General features: G+C 36.8%; 1 protein-coding gene across 1 annotated transcript; it reads right to left on the bottom strand.

The window, feature by feature from the left end:
* Positions 1-846: 846 nt before the first annotated feature.
* Positions 847-9,411, bottom strand: LOC109693405 (serpin B4). The gene is made up of 8 exons (XM_020174701.2): positions 9,253-9,411; positions 8,486-8,674; positions 7,913-7,969; positions 6,017-6,145; positions 5,322-5,439; positions 4,160-4,302; positions 3,719-3,874; positions 847-1,707 (listed from the first exon to the last, which is right to left on the bottom strand). Exons 2-8 carry the CDS (start codon positions 8,645-8,647, stop codon positions 1,300-1,302), a joined length of 1,173 nt encoding a protein of 390 aa, XP_020030290.2. The 5' UTR covers positions 8,648-8,674; positions 9,253-9,411; the 3' UTR covers positions 847-1,299.
* Between the last annotated feature and the right edge of the window lie 1,645 nt (positions 9,412-11,056).

The raw sequence follows: 11,056 nt of genomic DNA, 5'->3' as shown, positions 1-11,056 counted from the left end.
TTTTGTTGCCTAATTTTCTGTAGCATTGCTGTCCAATAGTGTTTTAGGAGGATGTATTAAGGATGATGGAAAGGTTCCATAATTGCAGGGAATCTGCTAGCCATTGTGGGTGTTTACTGAATATGTGATATATGAATAGTGAAATAAAAGAACTATATTTTTAATTTTTTTGTTTTCTAAAAGTTTATTTTTTAAACATATGAGGCAGTATTACATTTTAATAAAGAAAATATTAGTGCCACAAAAGAAAATATAGGCATTTACACAAATAGGCAATTGACAAAAGGAAATGCAAATAATAATTAAAAATATAGTTTAAAATTCTTATCCATATCAGTAATGAAAGGTGTGCCATCTGAAAACAGTAAGATACTGTTAAGCTATAAAAATGGAAATTGGAATAATAGCTATGCTTTAAATTTTGGCTTATGTTAATTAATTTAATTTTAAATGGTCGCATATAGATAATGATTACTGCCATGGTGAGTGCAGATCTCTGGAGATTTCTCCCTATGAGCTGTTAATATGGCTAGTCATATTAATGCATTTTCTAATGTAGATATGTGGGATAAGTCCATTTTGTCATAGTGTGGTATTTCAAATTTCCCTTGGATTGGAGTTTAGCTCAGTTATAGAGTACTTGTGAGGCCCTGGGTTTAATTAATCTATCAGTCAATGAATTTTCATTTTTTAAAAATACAGTGAGTATGTAAAGAAATTTGTCTGACTACTGTTGAACTTATCTTGATTTTTTTCTATGTGACTAATACACTTCTAACTAATATTTTTTATGTGTGATTGGCCATTTGCACTTGGTGCAGAGAAAAAAGGTAAAGTAACAAATAATTTGAGTAAGTCATTGTTTTATTGAAAGTATTTTTTAATAAAATCACAAAATTTAGAAATACAAGGAGGGACATAGAGATCACCTAAATTCAAGGAAATGTGGATGTTTAGGTCAATCAGTTTGAAGAGAAAATGTGATTTTGTTTGTTTCATTTAGAACAGGTCACAAACAGAATATATGTCAAATTTAGAAGAATCAGCATTAAAATATTCTTTTATCTTAATATTGAACATTTTTCTTTAAGGGAAAGAAAAAGAAAGAAGTAAAAGAATAGGTTTATATCTGTGTGTGTATAGAAAGAGAGAAATAGACATGTTGTTCCAATCATGGAATTCTTAGTGGTGACTCTGAGACTGGAAAGGAAAATGAAGAAGGAGAACCTGTTGTTTCCAGCCATCAATCTACTGGAACAACTCTGTTAACTCTTCCTCAAGCAGTGACAGTCATCACACTTAGGGGGTAGAGAGCCTGCCAAAGAAGAGGATGGTGTTTGTTTTATTTTCCTTGATGAAGAATATGAAAGGGTGATCACAACAGAATTTTTCTTTTGTTTGTGGTGCTGATGATGTAAAACCAGTTACTATGCCACTGGCAGCTGCAGCCTCTGTTCCCTCTTCAGTCACCTCCACGAAGGACTTGTGCAGGACTTTGGACACTGTGAGACTCTTTTTGTCACTTATGCCAGAGAGGTCGGCATGTTGACTGAATGCGTCCACCATGCCCATGTGTTCCAATGCTTCCTTGAGATCAAAGCCTTCTTCCATTTTGAACCGAGGTAAGTTTAAATCCACCTTTCTTAAGTGCATGTTCTGTGAATTTGTCCACTCTATCAATTTCTCAGCAGTGAGTTTATCTTCAAGCTATAAAAGTGGGAAAAAAAAACTACCAAGATTAAATATAGTTCTCTAATACACTTTAACAGTGAATTAAAAATGTGGGAAATCTTTAGCAATAAATGTAATAGATTATTCAGTTTATTAAATATTATTCTAATAAGCAAAAAGTCCTGCAAACATAAGTGAATACATGTCATCAAATATGATTATGTGTGTATGCAGAACCAGAATCATTCCACTCCATTACTTTGTACAAAATGAACTATATATCACTATTCCTTATGTTATCGGCCTACTGTGTCATTTTTAGTAGATTCTTTTTATTTTTCCCATACACATCTTTATTTCATACTACATTTGTCATGTATGCCTTATTTTTACTCTTTTTCCTTGCTTGACCTATTTGCAAACATTTCCCACATTGCTGTATATTTATTTTAACCAAATTTAAATAATCACATACCAGTTCCACCAATTGAAAGTTAATGTGCCTATACTTTCTCAATGGAACACCAGCAGCTCAGCAACTAAGAGATAGCATAGATAAATGGAACTTCATAAAACTAAAAAGCTCTGCTCAACAAAAGAAATGGTCTCTAAACTGAAGAGGCCACTCACAGAGTGGGAGAAAATATTTGCCAGCTACACATCAGACAAAGGACTGATAACCAGAATATATAGGGAACTTAAAAAACTAAATTCTCCCAAAATTAATGAACCAATAAAGAAATGGGCAAGTGCACTAAACAGAACTTTCTCAAAAGAAGAAATTCAAATGGCCAAAAAACACATGAAAAAATGCTCACCATCTCTAGCCATAAAGGAAATACAAATTAAAAACACACTAAGATTCCACCTCATTCCTGTTAGAATAGCCATCATTATCAACACCACTAACAACAGGTGTTGGCAAGGATGTGGGGAAAAGGAACCCTCTTACATTGTTGGTGGGAATGTAAACTAGTACAACCACTCTGGAAAAAAATTTGGAGGCTTCTTAAAAAGCTAAACATAGATCTATCATATGATCCAGCAATACCACTCTTGGGGATATACCCAAAAGACTGTGACACAGGTTACTCCAGAGGCACCTGCACACCCATGTTTATTACAGCACTATTCACAATAGCCAAGTTATGGAAACAGCCAAGATGCCCCAGCACTGACAAATGGATTAAGAAAATGTGGTATCTATACACAATGGAATTTTATGCAGCCATGAAGAAGAACAAAATGTTATCATTTGCTGGTAAATGGATGGAATTGTAGAACATCATTCTGAGTGAGGTTAGCCTGGCCCAAAAGACCAAAAATCGTATGTTCTCCCTCATATGTGGACATTAGATCAAGGGCAAACACAACAATGGGATTGGACTTTGAGCACATGATAAAAGCGAGAGCACACAAGGGAGGGGTGAGGATAGGTAAGACACCTAAAAAATTAGCTAACATTTGTTGCCCTTAACGCAGAGAAACCAAAGCAGATACCTTAAAGCAACTGAGGCCAATAGGAGAAGGAGACCAGGAACTAGCGAAAAGGTTAGTTTGAGAAGAATTAATTTAGAATGTAACACATATGTACAGGAAAGCAATGAAGTAAACTCCCTGTATAGCTCTCCTTATCTCAACTAGCAAAAACCCTTGGTCCTTCCTATTATTGCTTATACTCTCTCTTCAACAAAATTAGAGATAAGGGCAAAATAGTTTCTGCCTGGTAGCGAGGGGGTAGGGGAGGCGAGGGTAGCGGTGGGGGAAAGAGAAGGGGTGGGAGTAAGGGGGGAGAAATGACCCAAACATTGTATGCACATATGAATAAAAGAAGTAAAAAAAAGAGAAAGTTAATGTGTGTAACTCTACTTAATTAATAGTTGGTATCTGTCAGGCTCTTGCTAAAATATCTATAACACAAAGATGAAGCATCATTTCTTATTTTGGCTTTTTCATTATTTAGACGCTAAGCTCTTGTCTTGCTTGGACACAATGTGTTAGGAAGAAACCAGACAACTGAAGAAAGAACTGGAGAGGCAGGTTTTACCTTCTGCAGGCCATCAACTTCATTTGGCAAGAGCACAGTCATGCTCAGATCTTTCCCTTTGTATGGTATTTCTAGGATCTTGGCCTGCACATCCTCCAGGAAGGCAAATTTGAAATGATTTGTCTGACTCATCATCTGCACAGGTTTGCTTATCTTCTGCAAGAAGTCAAGATGTCAAAAGGCACATAAGGTGAAATAGTTACTATCGAGGCAACAAACGTACTCTTCTCCTTTGAATAGACAACCCGGGATTTTGTGAAGTAGAAACAAAAGTTTCTTCAGGTATTGCTAACTAAATAAAGTTCCAAAAATAAAGCCACAAAATGACAGCCATGACATATTCTATTTTGTACTTTCAATGGTCCACCCCACAGGATATGTTTGAGTTTAATCTTCCATGTATAACTACATTATTTTATGTAAAGAAAATATAGACAATACCTTGTTCAGCCAAAACTTCATTTCTTCAGTATATTCTTTTTTAAATTGTTGATCCCACAGCCCTTTGAAATAGATTGCATTCACCAGAACCAGTACAATGGAGTTGTTAAAAGAGTCCTTAGGAAACAAATCCTTGATTTTTTCTGTAAGGGAAAGAGCAAAAATGCCTGTCGTGCAATGTACAAGTAGTTTATCTAGAGAATGTTTTTTGCAAAAGTTCACAACTGATCACTTGTTATTCACCCAAGTCACTATTTTAGGGACTCAGTAATCTGTTCCTCAGGTGCAGCCTTCTTCATGGTGCCAGCCCTAGAGAATTACCTGCATGGAGACAGCACTTACTGTGAGGGGAAGCTCGGACTCTATATATGGGTGATTACAGACATTTCTTACTGCATACTGATAAAACACAGATTTTATCTACTCTGTCACCTTATCTCTTTCCTTACTCCCTCTCCACATTCCTTTCTATTTTTTTTTTTTTTTCAATTTGATGCTCACTACTCAGAGGAAATAGGACCTGATTATTCTTTAGGACAAATGATATGAGCTCTACAATCTGACACATACCCATACTCTCAGACACTATTTCTTGGGTATTTTTCCATGCATTCTCATATTGGGTTACTATAGGCTTGGCCTATCATGAGAGAGAGGCGGGAGGTAGAAGAAGTATCCATAGGTGAGCAGGACAGTTGTGATAATCCCTCCAGGAACTATGGGTGGCAATGTGGTCCTGGCAGCTCCAGCTAAGATGACAAAGGAGTGTGGTTTATAGGAGAGCTGCTTATTTCCCCAATTAGTAAAAAAGAGAAAGAAATCCTTTCTAATGTCTTCTTTTAAATACCCATAATCAAAAGTGGATCTGATTTAAAGAAAAGGATATCATTTCAAAATGGGTGGGGACTTGAGATCCATAGATACTGTCACTGTGAAAACAGTTCTCCCACTGTGTTTCCATGTAATTGGGTTCATGCTATCCCCTGGCTGGTTCCTCTTGGCTTTTTCCACATTTACTGTGACCATGTCACCATCTGCAATGCCTTCTTCACCCTCTCTGGAAACCCATCTCCACATCCTGTCCCAGCACTTCTCCCATGTCAAGCATAGGGAGCACAGGCTTGCTCACAAAGTACTCAACAGTGTTCCTCCCATACTCTACCATTTGTTTGCTTTCCCACCCAGGAATTAATCTTCTTTCGGCTTTCTTCAGCAGCCTCTAAAAAGTCAACAGGTTCCACATTGGCTAGGTAAAATTTCTTAGTGTTTTCCACATATTCCTTTGAGAGGCGAAGGAAGAAAGGAGGAATTAAGAGTAATGCATGCATTACCAAATTTAACTACTTATGATTATAAGAAGCTGAATGCAGACCCTGACCAAATCTGCTATTTCCTGTACATGCATATTTCTCTACAGGTGCCATGTGAAAGGGGAGTGAAGGCTGACACAAAAGGAGGTCACTGAAGGTCAATACAATCTTGTAAAAGACCAGTGGAGAAGAGGCTGTGTATAGCAAGTTGCTGTGTATAGCAAATGGAGACCATTTGCTTCTGAGACGTCTCACTGGTAAATCAACCTTTACATTTCTCATCTTTGTTTATACCTTCTATCCTGGGAATTCAGTATTCCCTGGCACTCCTCGAACTCTCTCAAGAGACTTTTGCAAGGCTGCTTATTCAAGAAATATACCATACTATACATCTCCCACCAAAACATATTCTCTGTGACTGAGTCAGTGTCAACTCACTAACTGCATCTTATGACGAACTCCGTTGCCCAAGCCTTACTCTCCTCCATTCGGCTATTCAGAGATGTAAGATGCAGATTAAAGTTGTGAAAAGCCAGGTGACACTTACCTGAAGAAACTGAAAAGTCTTTTCTCCAAAAAGTCCGTTGGCAATTTTCATCTCATATGCATCAGTGGGTTTGTTTAATTCAGTCATGAGCTTTTGAAATTGGTGATGTACATTTCCTGACTTTTCAACCTTCAACATCAAAAAGGGCACTTATTGAGTTACTCTGTCCATGTAAATACTAAACTCATGAGAAGTCTGTTAGATCAATAGCTAAATGTAAGTAATTTGTAAGATGACCTTTTGCTTATTTCTTAATAATTGATATATTTTATCTCAAATATTCTTAAGGATTCACATTACCTTTAACCTCTTCCAAGAAATTATTTCCTCCTGCCCTAACATACTCCAATCACACTCCATCTCATTTAAACTAAAGATGCAGAGGACAAACCATTGGTTTGTTCTTAATGAGCAGACACCTAAATAATGAAGGACAGGAACATAAATTAGGTTGTGCTAAGGGAGGGCACTGGTGGAAGGGGCCAGGGGAGGGTAAATAAAAGTAAAGAGGGTTGATGTACTTTCAATACAAGTATGAATATGAAACATTGAAATTTGTTGAAGTCACCATAAGAAAGGGAATGGGGAATGAGGGAGAACAATGGAGGAGATGAACCAATTTGGTGTATTATATATATATAAATGTCACAATGAAATATCTGTATAACTATCATAAACTAATAAAAATGTTCCTTTTTAATAAATGAAGACAGCAAGGTAAAACAGGTCCTGTCTGGGGGTGGGTACCAGTATGAGGGGGTGAGGGCATAAGGAAAGGGTGAAGGAGGGTGAATATGGAAAAAGTATTTTGTATTCATGTATGAAAATAGAATAATGAAATCTATTGAAATTGTTCTAAAAATGGGGGAGGAAAAAGGAGAAAGATGGAGGGGTGAATCTAATTAAGATATATTGTAAGCGCTTATGTAAATATCACAAAGTACTCCCTGTGCAACTACAATAGGCTAATAAAAGAAGAAAAGAATATTGTTTTGTTGAAGTTTAGATATTTTAAGTATGTGATAACATGAAAGTCTGATATACTTCTTGGTGGTATCATCTTTTAAAATATGTGCACTGTGATCTATGGCTCTTCTTTTGTGATGGTCATTGCCTTCTGGTAAGAGCCATGTGTGCCTGGTACACAGCTAAGGATCTCACACCCATAATCTAAGTCTTAGTCTAATTGACATGAAGATAAAAAAAAAAAAACTCAGAGAAATAAAGTATCCAGGAAGGCACAAATTAGCAGAACCAAGTTTTCAACCTAGTTTATGTGAATATTGACATTTCTACTTGCTAGCTAAGAGTTTTGAACTATTAAGTCTCTAAAACAATGTATGTGTATGTTTTAGTGATCATTTCCCAAAATATATTTAAACTTGTGCTTATTCTTTCTGACTATATTTCTGAATTGATTAAAATTCAATTATTTTAGTAACATTATTGTGATTATAATATTTATTATTTTATAAGAATCATAACTAATGTTCACTATGACTTCTTACTGACAACAGAACAGGCACTGTTGTAAACGTTTTCATGTATTGAGTCAGATTCTTTTTTAGGCCCAGTTTACTGGGATGAGGTCACTGTGACTCAGAGCACAGTTGTGTCTTCTCATGTCCAACATTCATGAAGAGCAGAGCTGGAATTTGAGCCTAGTCTATCTGACTGCAGACCCATGTTCTTAAGTACAATTGTGACCTTCTAAGTTTAAAAAAAAAATACGAAAACAGTAATTATGAAATGAATTGCAAAACCACTCTGCATGTCTTAATATCTTTTGTCAGAGATTTCTTCTAAATACTTTAGGTAATGTGAAATTCTCAGTTTAAACTATGACCTTCTCAAATATCTGAAATTCTACTAAGACTGAACTACTCTACGACTTACTTGGCTGCTTGTAGCTCTTTTTGTTGTCTGCTTTGTGTTTTCACTGATGTGAAGGACCTGGAAGACACAGGAAGTAGGAAAATAAAATTTTACTCAAAATATCAGAGGAAAGAACAGAACAAAACCCTCAAGCAAATGAAAAAACCAAAAAATATCAAAGAAACAAAGTAAAAACCTCCAAACCAAGGGTATGGGTTTGCTCTTTGAAAAAACATGGTTTATCACCAGCTACTTCAACAAATGTTCCTTCATTCATCATGAAGGGAACATCTGATGATATGTCCCTGAATTTTAGGTGGTGCATTTCATCAGTCAGTGGTCTGCAGATTTTGAACTCACTTCCGGTTATTGGGCAGTTGTAATAGGTCATCCCAGCTCCCAAAGAACACTTAGGCACAAGGGAATAGATGGGCAAACATTTGGAGACAGTGATCACACAGTCATAGGAATGCCTGTTTGGCATCCTGTGTCACTCATTAGGCCACTGAATCTGTAACCAGCTATCTGTACACTAGCAGAAAGAACAATGGAAAGAAGGTCAAACAAGTCAATGTAAGGAAGTGGGTACCCTACCTTCTCAATTTCTCTTCCAGTGTTTCCTTGGGCTCCTAAGAGGAGCATTGATAGTGCTGACGAGATGCTGAGAGGGGAACAGAAGAAGTTTTTCTCTGGTTTTTTGAGCTGTTGGAATAGGTCCAGCATAAACTTGGTGTTTGCTTCACTGAGTGAATTCATGGTGACCTGAGTGTGGATCTGGAACTCCTAGAAAAGCATTAGATTCATTTTACAATGACCTAACTGAGTGGAGCATCACTTTGCAATGAAAGTTTCTTAAAGGAAATAACATAGTTGGGTTATGAGATTCTAGCAATTAAAGTTTTTATTCTTTTTCTTTTTTAAGACTTCTATAATGTACATGTATAAGTCACCTAATTACAAGATTCATAAAAGCACTATTTAAAAAAGGCTTTGTGAATAACTAATAGAACATCTTTATCTGTTCTTCGTCATTGGCTGTACTAGTTTGGGTAGAAAGCTTTTCTAACAAATGCCCAGATGAAGTTTTCTGAGAATAACATCCAGCCAGCTGACAAGAGATATGTCTCTGACTTCTTCAAGGCTCTGTGGCTGCCAGACACTTATCCTACATACTTGTAAGGGTGCATTTGGTTGCTTGGAAATCAGCAAATTGGATGAAGGATCTATTTTAATTTTTCCTTGGCATAATAAATAAAAACCAATCAGACAGAATAAAGTATATGCATGATATAAAGCACATCATTGTTATTATTCTCAGACATAATTCACATTATTCAGCTGTAATGGCTGGACGTACTTACCTGTGCTCCTGGTGGAAGCAGAAGTGGTCAGGTTGTCTGTTAGCCTGTGTGTGGCAGAAGGTGAGATCCTGGATATATACTGCTCCTCTTGCCACCTCTGCTTCATCATTTCAGTTGGCATTTCAAGTAAATCAACTTTGGATTTCACAACCAGATTAGCTTTCACCATCCTGAGTACATAAATTTATGAGGAAAGACAGAGCTACTGTCCTATTAGTGTACTTCCTTTTTGCTATAGGAAGAAATGCAAATCTGCAATCATTGGCTCATTTAGAATGCACGTACAAACTTGTCTAAAACCAATGATAATAAATTCAGCACTCCAGCTTCCTCACAGTTCCTTCAACTCCATCCTTCCCTATGCTCTCTCAATGTTAAAAATGTATTTTTCCTTTTTTTGGACATTGAATTGAAAGGTGCACTCTGGACAGCCAATAATCCACAAAAACTTACTTTTGCTACCTTTTAGTTCTGAAAGCTTTTGTTCATTCTAAAAATTTCTCTAGTAATTTATATTTAGCCAGAAAAGTATTTTTAATTCTAGTCCAAAGAGATATCATTAAAGTCCTATTCTACTCATGACAGAACTGAGGCAAAGAGTGGTTAAATAGGAGATAACATAGCTAGTGAATTGCATAGGTGAGATTTCTAGTCAGATAATTTGGCTGATGAACCTGAATGGTTATCTATTACCCCTCACCCCCATAAATCAGCCTTCTGATTTAAAATGACATATTCCCTCCCGTTTAAGTGATAATACCCTTTTCTTCAGTATGCTCCAAAGAGAAAACATTACCCCAATCTGAAGATTCAGAGGTGGGTCAAATAAAATGCCCTAGACTCGTCCTCTATAAGGAAGGGGAAGGTAGTTCCTGTAGACATCCAGAAACAACTCTAAGAACATGACATCTGGGAAAATGAGTGGGGACGGAAATGGTGATTTCCTCTGAGTGTACACTAGAGAGACAATAAAATCCTGCCCAACAGTTTTAGTCAGCTTTACATGACTCTAATGAAATACTGAACACAATCTGCTTATGAAATAAAGGTTTATTTTGGCTCATGGTTCTGGAGTTCAAGTCTAAGATCAGGTGGACCTGTTTGTTCAGGTCTTTGGTTAGGGTAGCACATCATGGTGGGAGCATGTGCCAGAGCACACCACTCACATCATGAACCAGGAAGCAGAAAGGAGGAAGAGACTGAGGTCCCACAAATTCCTTTTGAGAGCATGCCCCAGTGACCTAAGGATCTAAGCTCCCAAGTGTCGAAGCTCCATAGCACCCTCCAATACCATCACCATGGGGACCCATCTTTCACATATGGACTTTCAGGAGACATTCAATTGTATTCAACCATCCAAACTATAGCACCAACTCTAGTTTTCCCAAAGTGCTTTATCAAGTGGGATTTAGGAGAAATGAGAAACTGAGAAGTGAAAGTGGGGAGTAGAAGAAATAGCATTTTTCCTGGAACATCCTGTACCCTGAAGGATTTCTGTGGCCAGGTAGAGGGGTCTTGAGGACATAGAATCACTAGGGGTAGGACTGCTTGTTCTGTGGACCCCCTTTCCACTGAGATATAGTTCCTGTATCATAAGCTATACCATGTTAGACTGTGAAAATGACTAGTTTTTAGTATATTCACAAAGTTATACAATCTATGATCTCATTCCACAATAATTTTACCACCTCTGACAGAAAATTTATATTTCATTCTATCCTCTCTTCAGATGCTGGAAACCATTAATCTACCACCTACTTCTATGAATTTGCTTATCTTAAGTATATCATATAAGTTAAATCAT

This window comes from Castor canadensis, chromosome 4 (assembly GCF_047511655.1).
Source record: "Castor canadensis chromosome 4, mCasCan1.hap1v2, whole genome shotgun sequence".
Lineage (NCBI taxonomy): Eukaryota > Metazoa > Chordata > Mammalia > Rodentia > Castoridae > Castor > Castor canadensis.
Note: the sequence above shows the minus strand (reverse complement) of the source record. Positions and strands in the feature narration are given on the sequence as shown.